The 17978-nt window shown below is 41.4% G+C and overlaps 1 protein-coding gene across 3 annotated transcripts in view; it reads right to left on the bottom strand.

The window, feature by feature from the left end:
* Window positions 1-17978, bottom strand: part of UMODL1 (uromodulin like 1) — a 76863-nt gene that overhangs the window by 54478 nt on the left and 4407 nt on the right. For 2 of the 3 annotated variants that reach the window (XM_049835204.1, XM_049835205.1), the window contains exon 1: window positions 192-412. The exons of the other annotated variant lie outside the window; for it this stretch is intronic. In XM_049835204.1, coding sequence (XP_049691161.1) covers window positions 192-267 — 76 coding nt within the window. In that variant the 5' untranslated portion in view covers window positions 268-412. Of the gene's footprint in view, window positions 1-191; window positions 413-17978 lie in introns of those variants that run through there. 3 annotated transcript variants of the gene reach the window in all.

Below are 17978 nucleotides of genomic sequence, written 5' to 3'. Positions count from 1 at the left end.
TATTTTGGTTTGGTTAGATTTTCTTTGTTAAATTATCAACAGAGGATTCTTAAAGGGTCCCCGAGACATTGCCAGTTCTCTGGAGAGTTGCCGCCTTGGCTGGTTTATTTCAAATAAAGAGATATCTCACATCCAAACTAAGCTGTCCTACATAAAAACCGTGGTCCTCTGACCAAGTTTGCATCACTCACCTGTAATTTCATTTCCCCTCCCCTGCTGTGTGGCTGCCCAGAGGATGAGAACAAAAAAAAGAGTGATTCTGGCCATTGTATCACCCGTCCTGGATAAGCCCTTCTTACTGCTTCGTTTCCAAGGTGGTAGAGCTTGATCGTCCTTACATGTAGGCTTTTGGATTAGGGGAAAAGGTGCTCCGGTTTTTTTTACCTTTCGCAGGTGGGTGATAACTACTGGCAACAGAAACAAAGAAGCTCCAGTGGGAATTTTGCCAGTTCTCTCTCCTTCGCACTCTCCCTGGGGAACCTGCGTCTTCTGCCTGCTCAGCTTGGCTTCCCACCAGCCTGACTTTGAGAAAAAGGCATTTCAAATTGCTGGTTTAGTCCATGTTTATCCTTCTGAGCACTTATTCCCTCTCGCACCTTGAATACCTGACAGCTAGGAGCCAGATTTACATACCTGGAGTGTCAGGTATATGTATCTTGAATTTTGTTTCTGTCCACACATCAAGTGACACCATTTTGTAGGTCTTTAATTCTGTACCTCGGAAAAAACCTAAGAGTATAAGCAAATGTCTATGTCAATGTTTTTTTCCTGAATTTAAGCTGTTTCACTAGCTGCTTTCATTGTGCTCCTCATTTCCTTGCAATTTCAGCATCACACAAACCAGAGCAAAACAAGACCCTTACTAGGCAGGGCATGAATCAGGAGATTTGAGAAACCAAAATCCCTTTCTTTTCATTGTGCAAATCATGAAGGCATGTTCCCAAGATAGACGTGCCTGCAGCTTTACAACACAGGACAAAAACTTCAGTGCAATATCACTTGGCTCATGCAAAGAAAAGGAGCAAACACAGTATGATATTTTACAAGGAGCTGACACTAAAGTATGGAAAATCACAGGTACAGTTCTTGGAGCTGAGGCAATATGTTCAGACCAGCACTTAAATACATGTTACATTATTGTAGACAATTTCACGTGGACAAAAGAGCCAGATGTAAGGGAGCTGGAAGCACAAACTCTCATTTGTGTATGTTCAGAAAAATCAGTAATACTGCTTCTGTAAAACACTGCCAGGCAATCACCATGTTGGCACTCACAAGGTGGGAGAGCTGGGGGCCTGGAGAACATGCGGGGCCAACAGGGGAGTCGCAGGGTGGTTCAGATCCTCTGGCAGAGGGCAGAGCCAGAGCTCTGTGTAGTGTCGAGGCACTTGTGAGCTTTTTTTCTGGCTTGGAAAAGAAAATATCAAGCTCATCAGGGAAAAAAAAAAGGAAGAAGAAGAAGAAAAAAAGGAAAATTAAGGCTTGCCCAGACTTCAATTGAAAAATATTTTTGTAGAAAATGGGAAAATGGGTAGCGGAGAACATTTCAACAAAAAAAAAACAAACCACAACCAAAACCAAAAACCAAAATATATTTTTGTTTGAAAACCTTTCTGCTGTGTCTAAGCAGAATGTGTGCCTTAGCACCCCTTCTCTGGCACACACCAGGATATCTAGTCAGGCTGTATCCCCCAGGTGCACCATCTCCTGTCAGCACAGGGAGGCAACAGGGAGACCCTGGCTGTAGGCTGTACAAAGGATGCCCATCTGACTTAAACCTCCCAGTAATAAATAAACAAATAGAAAAGAGGACTTGAGTCAGTGAAATTCAATTTGCAAATAGAAATATTTCTCTTTGTGATCTATTTTTTTTCAGCCGTCTAAATTTTCCGGAAAAAATATCTTGATTGAAATTTTTCAGCTAGCTCTCACAAAAAAAGATCTTTAGCCCTTAGAAATTACTTGGCACCTTCTGTAAGAAGCGTATGTCCTGGCCAAATTCAAAGGTAGGTAATGCCGGACTGGCATCTGGATTGGATTGCATCTGGGATGCAATCCTAAATTGCTGGATAGGGTTGCTGTATGTCTTAAACTGTTGCTGCTTTCCAGAGTTAGCTATAAAACAAAAGTCATCATCTTCACCACTCAGGACCTCTGTGACTGAAGTATGATCCTCCAAATTGCAGTAAAGGACTAACATCCCCATTCCAAAAGACTTAAGTATACACACTCATCTTTAGGACTATGAAAAAACATGGATAAAACTTCGCACACTTACAGCGCAGTCTTATGGCTGGCAGCTGCACCGGGCTTACGTTCAGGGTGAGGCAACTAACAGCGAGTTGCAATTTTATTGCCGTAGTGAATGAAACGGTTCCTAAATACAGAATATGCAGAACCCCCTTTTCAAACAAAAGTCAAGTCAGTGGGTGTTTAATCTAAACAAGAAATGGTCACAGAAGTCATGTGTATTTAAGGATTTACAAATGTAAATTGTAATTTGCAAATTCTTTGAGGTTCTGATTCATATCTGCATTATTTCTTCAGTTACAATCTTTTAGGCACACAGCAACCTACTTTTTAGCAATGCAGATACTGGAAGAGACCACTCAGGCAATTAAGTATGCATCCCATGTCCTGTACAACCATTTTCACATCTTCCAGACATACTATTGCACTGAGTTAACTGCAGTAAGTTGAAGATGATGCCCTGCCTCCCAGGCAGTAGCATGCGCTCTTCATATTGCTGCAGTTGCTGTAATGAGTTGCACTTACTCAGCACAAGTCAATACGGTCTCCTGCAGGGAAACTAGATAGACTTAATGATCATTTTGGAAAAATGACCACCTGTACATGCATGGCTGATTACATATAATTATATTTTTAGTAACCATTGATGTATTTTATAGATAAATTTTTCGTCTTTTTTCCCTTATTCCTTTCAACTAGGTGTTATCTTAGGACCCCGGTAGAAAATTTGCTCACTCTTGCTTTGGTGGTGAGGAAGGTCAATGGAGAGAGGAACGGAGAGGGAGATGTTAGTGGAATAAAAGCCCTGGCTGTGCGGTGCTGGTAGTGAACTGGACTCCGCTCTGGAGGGAACTCATCACAGTCTTCCTGGCCCAGTCACCTGGAGCGGATCAGTGCTCCCGGCTCTGTTGTTTGTATTTTCTGCAGTTACATTTGTAATGTCTGAACTGACCTAAAGTATGCAATTTATAGAAAGAAGGGCTGTGCCAATAAAAGCTATGTCAAAATCCATCCATGGATAATTTTTCAGGATCAAGAAGCAGATTTTTAGAGGTGGGATTTGACTCTCCTAGACTCTAGTATCAGTAATTGGAATATCGTGGCTGACAGCAAGCTTTTTTTAGCCATTTATTTCTTTAGATGGATTCACTTTTTTTTTTTTACTTAGTCACTTAGAAGATCCTGATGTTCTTTCGGCTAGGAGTTTGACACAGAAAGTTCAGTTGCTGGAACATTTCTTTTTGCTTCGTATTATTTTGTCTATGAAGTAATCACTACGTCAGACGCCCAAAGTGCTCATGACGTTTCAAGACAGACTGGTTTGCATGCAGGAAACAGGACTATGGATTTGGGCTCCATGGGAATCTAACAAAAGCCGTTTCGTGCTCCAGAAGCCAGCAAGCCTTCCCATAGATGTATAGGACCTAAAGCTTGAGAAACATTAAATCATTTAACCTGACCTCTCATGATCGGCTGTCAGTAAATTTCTCCCAGATACCTCTTCCAGACCCCCACCATTTCAACCTGATTACAGTCTGTCAGTCTGAGAAAGCCCAGACTACGGCCACAGCAGACTGTGGGAATGGATGGAGGTGACACCAGTCCTGAGGATCTCACAGTGGAAATAAACTGATCCAGGTCAGGAACGCAAAGGCAAGACCATGCTGCTAGCTGCCAGTGAAGTTGACAAGAAGCTCAGATGAGACCTGATTTCCATCTGATTTCTGCCCCATGACTGCATCCCCTAGTGCCCGTGACTCCCAGTGATTTTTTTCTCACCATCAGGGCAGTCTTAAAAACTGCCCCTGCTGTGATATTTCAGACATTTGGTATAGGGCTGAGCTCAAACCAGTCTTTCCCTTGGTGGGGCATTGCTAAGGTTTCTTTCCTCTTCTCCACTCCTGATCTTTGCAAAGCCTGCAGAAACTTAATTGCCTTTGAGCCTGCAGCTGATCTGTCAAAACTGGCTTAAATAGGTCAGCAAGGCCAAAAGGTGTTAGAAGAGAGGAACAGGCTGACTTGGCCAGAAGTAACCTTTTTGTGGCTAAAGACAAAACAAAATAAATCGCTCCTGCCATCAAGATACAAACTTATTCCAGCTTCTGAAAATCAATACGTATAATGGACACCTTAATGTCCGCTCCCTGCAGAGAACTGAACTTCTCAGAAACTTTAACTATTCAGTTCTCAGAGTTAAAATGCTGGTCTGCAATTCCAGGGATTTGAAGTCGCTGCCCATGCCACGGAGCTCTTGTGCAGCCACAAGCAAGTCACGCAGGTCAAATGTGCCACTGCAGTGAAGTCATGGGGGGGCAGAAAGGCCAGTATTTCAGACCTCGTGAAAGCCACAGCTACAACACTGTAAATATGCTTTTGCTTATGTTACCTGAGAAAAAAGTAGAGCAGAAAAAGCACTGTTTTGTCTGCATATGCTAGACCTATGTTAGCATGGACAACAGCTAAACTTGTGATTTTTTGAAGGGGTACATATCCAAACAGTGGAATAATAACACTTGCTTAATTTGCTGATGTGTTTCAGAGAAAAATGCATTCAAGATGAAAGGACATATACAAATGAGAGTAAAAAACCATTCACTTAAAGCCCCAGGAGTTAATTAGCTCAACTGTGCGGGCAGAACCGCCTCTGACTGTACTCGGTGATTTCTTCTGTCTCACCAACAAACTGTTCCTCAGGAAAATCTTTGCGTTTTGGTTTTTTTCCCTGAACACGCACAAACTGTTTTAAAGTGACTCATGAGGAAAAAGTTCTTACTGGTAACAGGAGGAAAAAATATGAGTCAGGCGGAGGTCATGCTGAACCTCTGCCTGGCCTTGCTCCTCCAAGCGAGCGCCGGTTGTGCAATCTCAGCACAGAGAAGCTCTTGTTTGCTCCAGTGCTTTGATGGCACGGTCCCACTCCCAACACCGAGTTTGGTACCAGATGAGACTGATGATCACACCTCATACGTGATTTAGCAGCGCTGCAGGGAAGTAAATCCCATCTAAGACATTTTGTGGTGTACTTCTTGCTTTTAACTCTCAAGCCAGGCGGTTTTGTAAGCAAGCAGTCTGGGCAGCGGGTATTGCCCTTTGCTATGAAGGCTTACTTGGAAAGAGGCTCCCTGGCTCAGCATCCCCCCATGGGGTACGAGGGCCAAGTCCACCTGAAGGTCCCATACAGCAAAGAGTATCGTGTCTGGCCCGTATCAGCACTTGGTGATGGAACCGGGGCCCCCTCCCCGCTCTGGCTGGCTGGACCATCAGCTCCCAGCAGAAAAGGGCTGGGAACACAGCACCGACACCGGTCTCACACCTCCGTGCTGAGCCGATACCACAGGGCTCCAGAATGGCAATGTCTTGCAAAAAACACCAGCGACCAGCCCACGAATGTGGCCAGGCTTCACTGGTTTGTGCCAGTGCCGCTGCCTGTAAACCATTTTTGACCGAAGGCCCCTGCTGCTCCTCTTGGAAGAAGGATGACTCCCCGTTTCTTATTCCTCCTAAACCCATCTGACATACAGCCAGAATATGGATGGGAAGGACAAAGGACTGTGTATGCAACTGGCAAGTCGCTTTGTGAATCCGCCTCTTGCATACACATGAAAAACCTGCCTCTGCTAAGCAGATTTGAAGCACAAAATAAACCAACCAAAATATACAATCTGCTTTTCGCTGTTAGTCAGCATAAGATTTGCCCCTTACTTCCAGCTAAGAGATACAGAGATATACACACACCCCCAAGTACACCTTTCTGGTCAGAGATCTTTCTAAATTGTTGCAGATGCTAATCTATAGCCCAAACCCCAGAAAATGTTTCACAATTTGTAGAAGATCTTTTATTGATGCATTAGATTTAAATGCCTATAGGAAGCTCCTCACTTTGAAGGACCTGAAGGAAAATTGTTTCGGTGTGTTCCTGAGCCAGCTCAATTAAAAGCACAGAAGCTCATAAGGAAGAGAAGCCTTTCAAAGCAGAAACACTGAACTGAGGAAACCTACTATACAGACAAGGCAATGATCTATGTGAATACTGAGTGAAGAATTCAGGAAAGGTTTGCAAAAAACCAGCACATTTTAACTTGGTTAGAAGATACAAACACTTGAATAGATTTGCTTAGAAGGAGGAATGCAGTAAGTTGTTTTGGGGAGGTGTATTGTTTCTTTTTTTTCTCCCCATTAATACCAGCAATTGTGATCAACCCAGACAAACACTGGATTACTAAGTACAAAGGAGGCAGGGAGCTTTTTAAGTGGGCAGAAAAATACCATCTGACTAAAACACCAAATGATTAAAAAACATACGGAGTCATGTTTGGGGTAAAGGGAAGCTTGGGCTGCAAGAAAAGAATAAGAGTTTTAATCTTTCTGCCAAAATGTAATGACCAGACAAGTTATGAACCCAAATCTGTGTCTCTGAGGGAATCTAAACAGAAAATTCACCAGTAGTTTCAGAGATCTCACTGTATACAGTGAGGAAACGCTTTTCTCTTTCTTCCTTTTTTTTTAAAAAGAAAATCCTGGCCTGCTGTCAAGTGTAACTGTTGTTTTGAAATTATTTCTGTTTTGAGATTGATAGTAAATCATCAGTGTGATTAAAATCAAAGGATCTATGGGTCTTCCATGCCCTTGGTCACACCCTTCCCCCAAATAAAGACTACAAACTACTTTTAAGAACCCCTGCACCAGGTGTCTGTCAGAACCAAGCCAAGTCCGAACAAATATTCAGACTTGCCCAGAAGGCACTACATGGCTAAACCGCCCTCGGAATTACTCAGCAGGAGGCTGTTAGCATCCTCCTCTGACTCTGCATTTTGACAAGTATACATTCACCATGGTTTCACCCACCAAGTGACTTCTGCCATCTGAAGCATCTGTTGAGTTCAAGCTTTTGCTTCAACAGAGGAGAGCACAGCTCCAGCTTGCAGAGCGTTTTCCAGCACACTAGCAGAATTTATTCCATCAGTACCCATGAATTAAGTAATGGAAGAGTGGAAGTCTAGTATTAGCCTACAGGTCTCTTGCAAGGGCGGCACTTTGCAGGACTGTGCAGCCCGAAGGAAGCCTCCATCCTCGGAGCATGAGTTTTACATTATACTGGGGAAGAACCACACTCGGCAGAGTTTCTCAGCACTGGTATTTCCACCTCTGATGCCAGGAAAACTGCTGCTTTTTCTACACCCTCTCCCACGTGCAGCCCCTGCCTCAGTTAGATAGCACCGTCTGCTTCTCCAGGTACTCAGGAAAAGAAAATCATTCCTACCTCCTAACAGCATCAACTGCTGACACAAACAGTGGCAGTTTCTCTATGATACCCTAGTGCTGAAAGGGGATGTAGAAATCTAAACGCTTAGTTTGGAATAAAGATTATACTGCACCACTGGCTTGGCAATCTATAAAAGAAGCAATCGATCACCTTCTTTGCAAACATAATCAGGAAAAAGGAGACATGCCTAGCAAGGAGGTTTGCTGTTTGGAGCGCAAAGAGACTTCACACCAGGTTTTGGCATTCTAAGGTGAAGAGAAGTATGTGGTCATGCACTGTAAAACAGGAGGAAAAGAATTTTCTTGATTTTTCTCTCCTTCCAGTTTTCAGACCACAAAAACCCCAGCTAAAATGATCTCTCTTTATTTAACTAAAAATAAATAAATAAATAAATAAATAAAATCACATTTTTCCAGATATTGAGAGCTGGTACTTAAAGCTCAAAAGGAGATGTTTTTCAAAATGTTTATTGGCTTGTGAAAACAGTGGGTTATTTACTGAATCTTTGCTGCACCCTTAATTAGCACAAATGCCAGTAGGGAAACTTCCTGCGTGCTTTCTCCCATGCTGACCTTCCACATGAGAAAAATTCCCTGGTGAAAATAGATTTTAATTCCCTCCCTGAAATCAAACATCTGGCTTTGGTTAAGGATGCACATAACCCTGTCCTTTGTGATATTTGGACTGCAAGTGCTCTGGGTCAGGGAGTATTTTCTTTGTTATTTGCTGCTGAAAATGATAGGGCCTTCAGTTTATAGATATAATAATGATAATGCTACCACTGAAGGATAATGAGAACATGATTGTTATCATGACTAACATTCATTTCCCATTCAAATGCCAAGTATAAATATCAGCACGCATATTCCGTCACTCTTCATTTTTGCAATTAATTTCTATCATATTCTAAAAACTACTGAATATCGTCCTATTCGAGAGATGGAGCTCATGAACCGATCTAATGCCTCAAATTCTCATTGAAAGGTGAGTCAAGGGTGTGTCAGTCTCCTCCAAAAGATAGTACTGCTGATATAATTATGTGCATCAGTTACATCAGTTTAATGAGAGATATGAGAATGTGATGCACTTCTTAAAAAGTGGGAGGCAAATGAGATAGGATTGCATCTAGCACATTTTCATTTAGTTCACTGTTCTTCTCTTCTCAGAGATCTGATGGGATGGATGGACCAGGGCCCACTGGCAAAGTCAGAAAAGGCTTTAGGACAGTCTACAAAACTTCCATGCCTTAGCTGCAATGGATTTAAGAAAGCAAAAGCTTAGCTGATGACAAGAGTAAATGAATGTTTTGCCTATATGCCCGATTCTAAGCGATCATGCACCTAAGAGGAAAAACACTGAGGGGCAACGTCATTCCCTGCTTGCTAAAGATCAGGTTTTGACAGACCTTGTACTTCCAGAAGCAAGAAGGACAAGACGACTTAACACAACTTTAGGCACTGGAAAAGCTCACATGATGAGCCCCGAGGGCTTATAAACAGCAGCAGATGGGTAGACCCTTAATCATCAGTCTGAGAAAATCACCCCGATGTCAGTGCTGGAATTTGATGCTTCCTCCAGGACGTGGTGAGCACGTTTCCTTACCAGCAAGGTGGAAGCCTCATGCTGTGGAAGGACACAGGAAAGTATCCTCATGGTAACAAGTATATCTTTATGGTAAAAAGGGTCCAGTAAGAAAGCATTCATCATGTGGTCAACAACTAAAGCAATATTTCCATGTCAAAAATGGCATGGCTGGGGCGGTTTGGCACTCTGAAGACTGGCAGTGAGTGACAGAAAGCAGCCAAAACCTCAGCAAATCACCTGGAGTTTCATTTGGCACAAGGGCGATGCAGACCCGGAAAAATGGGCTCTGTGTAATTCTCTGGTCCGTGGGGCAGAGAAAGGGAATAGTCAGAACATTTTTGCCTTTAAGATGCTGCTGAAACACTCTATCTCCAAGGGAGATAAGATAAAGAGGAGGCAAAGGCAAATTCCAACAATACTGGTTGGTATTCCCTTTCCTTTTGCTGTACCAAGTACAAAAATGGAAGGTCTAGCTTCTTTTTTTAAAAGCAAACATCTGAATTTTGAGGAGTCATGTGCTACGTTATGCAACTACCTAGTCCCTGACAAAATGGGCTGATTTTCAATCTGGAGTTGTCTAAAAATAAATTTGGGAGGACCGTTTTCCCAAAAGGGCAAGGGTTATGCACATAACTCAATGTCCACTTGTGAAAATCTTTTCTGCGTTCCTACAAACGGCACTAATAATTATCCAAGCAGAAAGGTCTTTTTAATCTAATTTACTTTTAGGTCCTCTTCTGTCTTTCCCCTTTTACATTTCTATCAGTCTGAATAGTAAATGCAGATGAATGTTTTGCCTAGGTTTTTTCTTATTAAGTCTCTGCCATTATATACATTTATTTTTATACACATGTATGTTTATATTCACACAGAAACATATGCACTTGTATATATAAACAGATACATACAGGTACAGGCATACATATATATGTGTATATACACATGTGTACAAAGATACAACCATTGCAAGAGGAATTCTATTTGATTCAACACTGTTAATATTCAAATTAAAAATGATGGAACTATTGGCCTGTTGAAACTTGTTCTTACAAAACTCATTTCTCAGCCATGATTATTACACTCTTCAAGCATCGCAATTTATACAGAAAGGAGTCGTGACAAGGAAGGACCAGTTCTGGCACAGGTAGATGAGACAAAGGAGAAAAAAAAGTAGAAACGGTGGCTTGCGTTACAGTCTCTGGCATCTGTGTACAATCAGTGAGGAGGGAAATGGCTCTCTGCTCACTGGATGCTTGAGCTGGATGTTGTAAACACCCTCTAGAAGCTTTTATCTATCAGTTTAGTTTAAGCTTTTATCCTTAACAAGTCTTTACATGAGCACCATAAAGACAAGTCCCATAGCACCTTATTAACTTGTTTATTCTTTCCAGCTCTCTGCATTCACACTAAATCACATTATGCAATTAGCTGCTATGAAAACAAATGAAACCTATTTTGGTTTTGTGTGTTTAAGGATCAGTTAAAAATCTGTTCTCTTAAAAAAGTATTTGACTTAGGATCAGTTTGATGTCTGAATTATTTTCCTGTACTATGAAAAGAAGCTCCTGCTGATGTTATGTTTAAAACCATTGAGATGGTGCAAAAAAATCTGTGACTCAAACAGTCAATGTTAATGATTTGGACAACTTCATCACCTTTCCTACAGGAATAAAAGAATTCATTATTTTTAGGAGGTAGGTATGACAGGGTTGTCTTGACATGCCACAAAGTTCATCTTATAGCATATTAATTTTTTTTCCCGTTGAAAAGTCTTGCTTCTAAATTTCAGTGTTCAAGTGATTCAATTATTAGCAGCTTCTTCTGGCAAATAAAAGGCAGCACGACTCAGCTATGCTACATGACATTTATTTGTATGGGAAAAGGAAAGAGACAGTTACCATGTAAACAAAAGAAAAACAAGAACAAAATCTCACTCGCTCAGTTGAGCTCATCACCAGCTAAGCTTAATTTTGATTAGCTATCCCATCAACAGCAGGATCCACTCTAATAGAATTTACCATAAAAGGAGATTGGGGGGTTTACTGTTATCAGAGGGATTGACCACATGCTAAAATACCAACGGCAAGAAGAAACTCAAACTATTTGAAACTGTTGATTTTAGCATGCATTTCTTTTCTAAATGTGTAATAGGCCCACTGTGGCTGTCATCGGAATGGCTCTGCATGATTTATTTCATGACCTTCTTCATGCAGTCAGTTCATACAAGCCTATTTCCAGTGTTAATGTATTCCCCCCAAAATGCAGATTGAAGGCATACACTGGGTGAATCCCAGGTCATAGGAAAAACTTATCCCTTACTTGCCTGAAGCATACTACGAAATTAGGGTCTCCACATTCTTCTCTCAAGTGCAGGACATTGTGGGTGTATGAGGTCCCCTTTAAACCAAATCATGCACACTGTATGGGTATATAAAATGTCATCTAGAGATGCAACAGAAAAATTCTTAGTCTCCTTAAAGAAAAGGGAAAAGATTTTTGCATGCCATGTGAAGACAGGATTATTAAAAAAGGATACTTAAAAAAACCCTAAAATTTAAATTATGCTATAATAAGCTATTTAGAGTAAGTTCAAGCTAATCACCACTGAAAATAAGTGGGATGAATTTGAAAAAACACAAGGGTGTCTTTCAGTAAATATGTATGGAAATATAGAAAGAGGAACAGAAACTTGGTCATATATTTGCCAAGATGAAAAGAAGGTGTCATTAACGTTTGCTCTCTCTGTATGAGCCATGGGTTCTTCCTCCTGGGGAATCACAGTGCAAAACTGTAAACAAATTTTTCTGCACAGCATCATGAAATAAATTCCCAGCTCTGTATTCAGTGCCAGGGGTATTGCCAGGCAACAGGAAATGATTGCTATATCTTGAGAGAATGCCCCGAATTTATTATTTTTAGGTCATCCGTTAGTGACACAATGCAAAGTTTCGCCTAGGTTTTACTCCAATGAGCCCATACTTGAAGCTAAGCAAATGTCCAGAAACTTCAGTAGATCAAAAACCACAAACAAATCTCTTCAGTTCACTGAAATCTGTAGCTATGAAGGGGCAACAATCAGTATGCAGTTTAGCAGGAATTAAGACTTTTGCTATGGCCACTCAACATTACTCTTAAGGCTGCCCCATTCAGAGCTTCAAGAAGACCTGTGAGGTCCAGCTCCCTGCTGAAGCTCTCCCACGGGCTCCGGATACACCACCACACCTGCGGGAATGCACCGGGCATATGCACGGGCTGTGGCACAACCTCGGGACAGGAACCTGGTCTTGATGACAGAGAAGCCACCATAACCCTCAGCAAATTTTTCCAGTGGTTAATAATCCTCACTGTTAAAATAACCCTGCCTTTTTCTTCTTTCTTGAAGTTACGGCTTCCAGTCCTGGAAACTTGTCAGGGTTTTGCTATAACATTAATTACCTTTTTTGCTTAAAACATTTTCAGCGAAAATGCTCCTTGCTTTCCTCATGTTTTTTTTTCATTGGAGAGGAGATGATTTTGAAAGGTTAAAGTCATTCAAGCAAGCAGAAAAGGTAAAGCTTTACCAGAAGCTATAAATTCAGTGCAGGGTTAATGAAGGGCTTTGTGGACTATTTACATGCAGAGGTGTATTCCATGATTGTAATAGCCCTCTTTAACTTCAGAATTTTAAAATCCCAGAGTTCTGTGTAAGTAGTAATGACAAATTACTTCATTTTCAAATGCCTTCTTTAAAATGCAAATGCACACATCATCTTTGAACACAAATCTATTAACAACCTGGCATCATAGATGGCATTTTTAAATATTAAATACTTTGATGTTCACCACTCTTAGTGGTATTTTATTTTGTTCACCACTGGTTAAAAACACTTTTTCAGACAGATTTTTCAGCTTAGGTGGCAAGCACTAATCTGTTAAACCGTGGTTAACTACAACACTTGCATCTGCCTCTCCATAACCACCAGATGCCCCCAACTGACATATGGAGATGCAATTAGGTTGAGCCCAGTTTTTAATCACTGTACACAGAAGCAACTGCTGTTCCTGTGTTGGTACGCACTCGGGTGGAAGGCTGTTCTTGGTGGCTGAGGGCACACCTTGGTGGGAAAAGGTCAGAGTGGGATGAAAGCCAACCACGTCACCCTCTGTGTGCTGGGACCTGCTGCTAAAAAATGAGTAGCAATAACTGCAGACACAGTGTCTGAAATACACAGCAACGTGGTGGTCCAGGACATCTCCTGACATCCTCTGCCTGCAAAGGTTTTTGTAGATACCTGGCTGTAACTTAAAACTGCACGAAAAGTCATGAGAACTCTCCTCTGAACCAACTCATGGCTAAAGAAAAAAAGTCACATTTTAGCAGCAGAGAGCAAAACCCTCCAGCTCACTCCCTGAAAAGCTGTGGTGCAGTAAGGGCAAGAAGAAAGAAACCACCTGGGACTAAGGAAGGTGACGAGAGGGAACCAGGGAAAGCAGAGAGGAGGGAGGGAGGGAGGGAAGGAAGGAAGGGAAGAAAGAAGGAAGGGATGAAGGGAGGAAGGAAGGGGACAAATCTGTATCTTGTTAGAAATAGCATTTGTCAATTCCATATAGACCATAACTCCAAAAGACCCAATTAAGGCAATGGAAATGCAGAAGCAGTAATGCAGAGATGAATCATCTGACTTAAAATAGAGGGAATGATGAAACATATAAGGGAAGAAAGTGTGTCATTTTAGCTTTAACAGCAAAATAATTCCAGATATAATCTTTATATAATCTTTCAAAAATGTTTGGCCAACAGAAACCACAAGACAGTGTTGGTTACTACAGCTTTATCCAGGTACAGTGGAGAATTTATCTGTTAAAAGCTATAGTCTAAAATGGACAGGTCTGCCCTTCTGCAGGTCTCATACACAAAAGCTAGGCAACACCCAAAGTACCACACATGCCAGCCAGTCTCCAAGAGTGACGCCGCCAATTAAGGATACAAAATAATCTAAAGATCAATTTATCAACTTTTTTAAATAGGATGTCAAGTATGTCATGAATTACGGAATCCCCTCTCACTTTCTCTCTTCCAGGTCAGTGTTGTACTAATAAATAAAACGAGACCACAAACTAACTGTCATCGCAATGTAGGTCTGCAGCAGTTCTGAAGCAATGGAGAAAAAGTTTCCAATGCAGACAGCCTGCACATAATCCCAGAGCTTTTACAACCCTAATTTAAATGAAAAAATGTTCAGCTGAAGGGGGAAAAAAACATATCCAGGCAGCTGAGCAGCCTGCCAGAGAGGAGAGGACAGAACTTCTGTTCCACATCACACGTTTCTGCAGATTCCTGGGAACAAATACACCCCTTCAGTAATTCCAGAGTCCATTGACAAGACTGCAGGGGTCAGATTCCTCAACCATGGATGTCAGGATTTAAGACTAGCTCTAAATCATTCAAACCTACCCTGTCCTCTAGCCTGGAAAACGCTGAACTAATCTCCCCTGCAAGTGTGTCAGGTTCCAGCAGCAATTCCCCCATATGCCATCCTGGCAGCACGGCACTCCCTGCCTTTCCCCACTTGGACCACCTCCATCGTTCACATATAAAGGGAAATTTGTATTTTCACCAGGTTGTCTCCAACAGGGAACCTCCCTTTTGTATTTAAAGACAACTTTAATACTACTCTGTACTACTTTGGATTTAGGAGGAGACCTCAGGAGGAGAAAGAACGGCCACATACACTGAAACGCAATAGCTAGGTCCTTCTACGCCACTCTGAGACTCTCACTATTTTCTGTGCTTTAATTAGCCATCTGGTAAGCGCCACCATCTTCTAATCCAGTGTCAAAATACACCTGCATAAACTTAAAGCCAATTTCAACCCAGGGGCCAACGTCGAGCTAGCATTTCTCTAGTCCTGAACCATCAGATATCACAGCTAGTGAAACGTCTTCACATATGTGCAGTGCAAACAGTAATGCTTCACACATACAAACATCACAAAGTACAAAAATAAAAAAGTTTAAAGACAGATTTGTCTGCATATCTTTATCCTTTTTGCTATGATTCTGTTTAGCTTCACAATTTGTGCAGAAAAATGTCAATACTCGGTGTCTTGTGGCAATGCATGTCATATGCACTATAATGCTGAGGCTTCACTGCAGTCTGCCCAAAACGACACTAATTGCAAGGTGGAAGTCCACAGTTTCAGCAAAATTGACGCTTAGATGCTGTGCGCTGAGACACAGGCAGTCCACGTGCATTTGCACCACCATACTACCCTAGCTCAGACTGAAGAACTGAGCTACACTGCCCGAGGTCCTCCTTTCTCCCATTTCCATCTCACTGACCCCGGCTCTTTCTAACTCTGACACCAAGTGAGGATCCTTGGTGAGAGACCTGCTGCTTAGCTAGCTGTGTAGGGACCTCCCTTAGGTCTTCAAACTTGATTAAAACTCTAGGTAGTCTGCCCATTAAAAAACCTTTTTCAAAAAAAGTTGTGGGGGTTTTTTCCGCCCAAGAAGGCCCATGACACCACCAAGGGAGATGCTGTAAGATGTCATCAGATTGCAGAGTCTGGCAAACAAAACAGCGCAGCTCACGTGTGTGATTTTACCATCGGAGTTTTTTCAAGCAGAAACTCTTGTCCTGTGGTTCTCCAGGATATATATTCTAGTTGTTCTCCAGGATATATTCTAGTTGTTCTCCAGGATATATCCTAGTTGTACTGGTCACCTGCAGTCTAGAGCTATGATCTCTGCCAACGTAACTAAGAGGATGACGTTGGAGAGAGCAATGTTTGTATAATTGAGGGAGAGGAAGCCAACTGTACAATGGCATGGCCAAATTTTGCCTCTTCACATTCAGCATTCAAAATGACACGTATACATAGTGCTGTGTAAACGCATGTACCTACCAAATCCCTAGAACAGAACACGCTACAGCCAGTTAGGCCCCAAGCAAGATGCTTGTACTGGAGAGGCAACCAGCCTCTCTGTCGTCCATATATAATTGGCTCATATATAATGAACTGCCACAGGGAACGGGGCGGGGGGGAAGAGCGCCAAGTTGACAGAAAAGCAGGTCAGGCGAAAAGGCCTCCTCCAGAGCACTGTTTCTGTACTTCAGAACTGTAAAGCAACATTCACTAAATAAACCTCCATTCCATTTTGGGTCTGAATTCATCATGCAAAGAATGGCATTTGACAGTACAGAAATGACAATAATAAATTCAGCCAGTAGCCTGAATGTAAAGACATCAATAATTCAGTATCCTGGTTATTTCTGCTATGCCACTTGAACTTTCTACTCAGTAATGAATAAATTGGTACGGAGATGACATCAGTAAGACTGCACAGGCCATAGAAATGCAAAAGTTGACCCACAGTTGTTACAGGGCAGTATTTCTGTATTCACGGCCTGAAAGCAAGTTTCAGTTCCTCTTCTAAAATCATGGTCGTGTCTTTATAGTGCACAGAAAGGCACAAGAGTAAGTTTAAAGTTGTTATAAATTGCAACCTCTCCTTGAAATACACATTTTTTAGTTTTAGAACCAGCATGTTAACATCATATATGAAATTACTTAGTGACACTACAGCACCCTTGGGTATAGTACATGCACAAAGCAAAAAAATAGCTTTTTGGCTGCACAAACCAAAAAATACCATCTAGAAATAACATTTCTGGCACTATTTGATGACACAAAGAAACGTAGACACAATTTTTCATCCATTTACTTCCTAACTTGCACTTTTTCCCTGATGAGAATTTACCACAAATTACCTCTAACATTTGGATACAATCTTCTGAAAAGAAAAATTATGTACTCAACACACCACATTTTTCCAGCATCTGAGCAACGTACAAACAGAAATGCACTTGCTGCAACTCTGAAAATTGCTATCCATTTCTCTGTAATCTCTAACCCTGAAGACCGTTGTTTGAGGCCAAACTGTCTGACTGATACTGAGGAACTAAGCATCAAGGTGACTTTTAAGAAATACCATAGCACTAATAGCTCTTTGGTGCTCTCTCTGATTCACTTATATAAACCTTCTAGAGAACTGAGGCTACAGTCACAGTGCTTTCTGCCAAGAAACTGGATCCCTAAAGCCACATTTACAGGAAAACAGGACAATAAACATAATTACAGTACTAATGCAAAATTTTGCACTATTATTCCATTTATTCTTCCTGAAAATAAACTTTGCTAAACATGAACAAAAGCATAAGCATAAGCCTTCCTTTTTTTTATAACAAGCACAAGACGCTTCATTTTTCTTTGCTTGGAGTTAGTGTATGGACAGAATTATAGAATATGCTTGCCATATCATCTGTCTTTCCATTTGCTTTTTCCTGAATGTCTTTACATACAGCTTGTCTGAAATAAAGAGCCAGGATGCACACACTTGTAACTAGGACATCAAAGCCACTTTTTAATATTGTCTTACAGACTTCCACTGTAATCAGAACACTCAGGATTTTATTTTTAGACGACTCAGACACTGAACTCCAGCTGAAGTTAATCAGAGCTGTGAAAACTGATAACATGAAATTGCACCCTATCTGCTGCACCGTGACAGATTCTGTATTTCAGTTGCTCCTGCAGCTTTTTATCAAATGTGTTTTTTAAAGCACCCACAAATGGCTTACTAGTTGCAAATGAAGATACATTATTCTTTTAAACAACAATCATAGTACCATAACCATCTGCCTGCTTATAGAACGCATGCCTTAATATTTGTAGCGTATTTTGATCTGAATCATTGTCTGACCTGTGGAGCTATCGCCTTTTTAAGTAGGTATGTGTTTACTACTACTTAGCCGTTTTCTTGTCATTGTCTGGCAGCATTTATCTGAAACTGTCCAAGCCACTAAGCACGCAGATTCTGAGTGGAAAATATTAACTAG

This window comes from Accipiter gentilis, chromosome 32 (genome assembly GCF_929443795.1).
Source record: "Accipiter gentilis chromosome 32, bAccGen1.1, whole genome shotgun sequence".
Classification (NCBI taxonomy): Eukaryota; Metazoa; Chordata; class Aves; order Accipitriformes; family Accipitridae; genus Astur; species Astur gentilis.
This window is presented reverse-complemented; position numbering and strand designations above follow the sequence as displayed.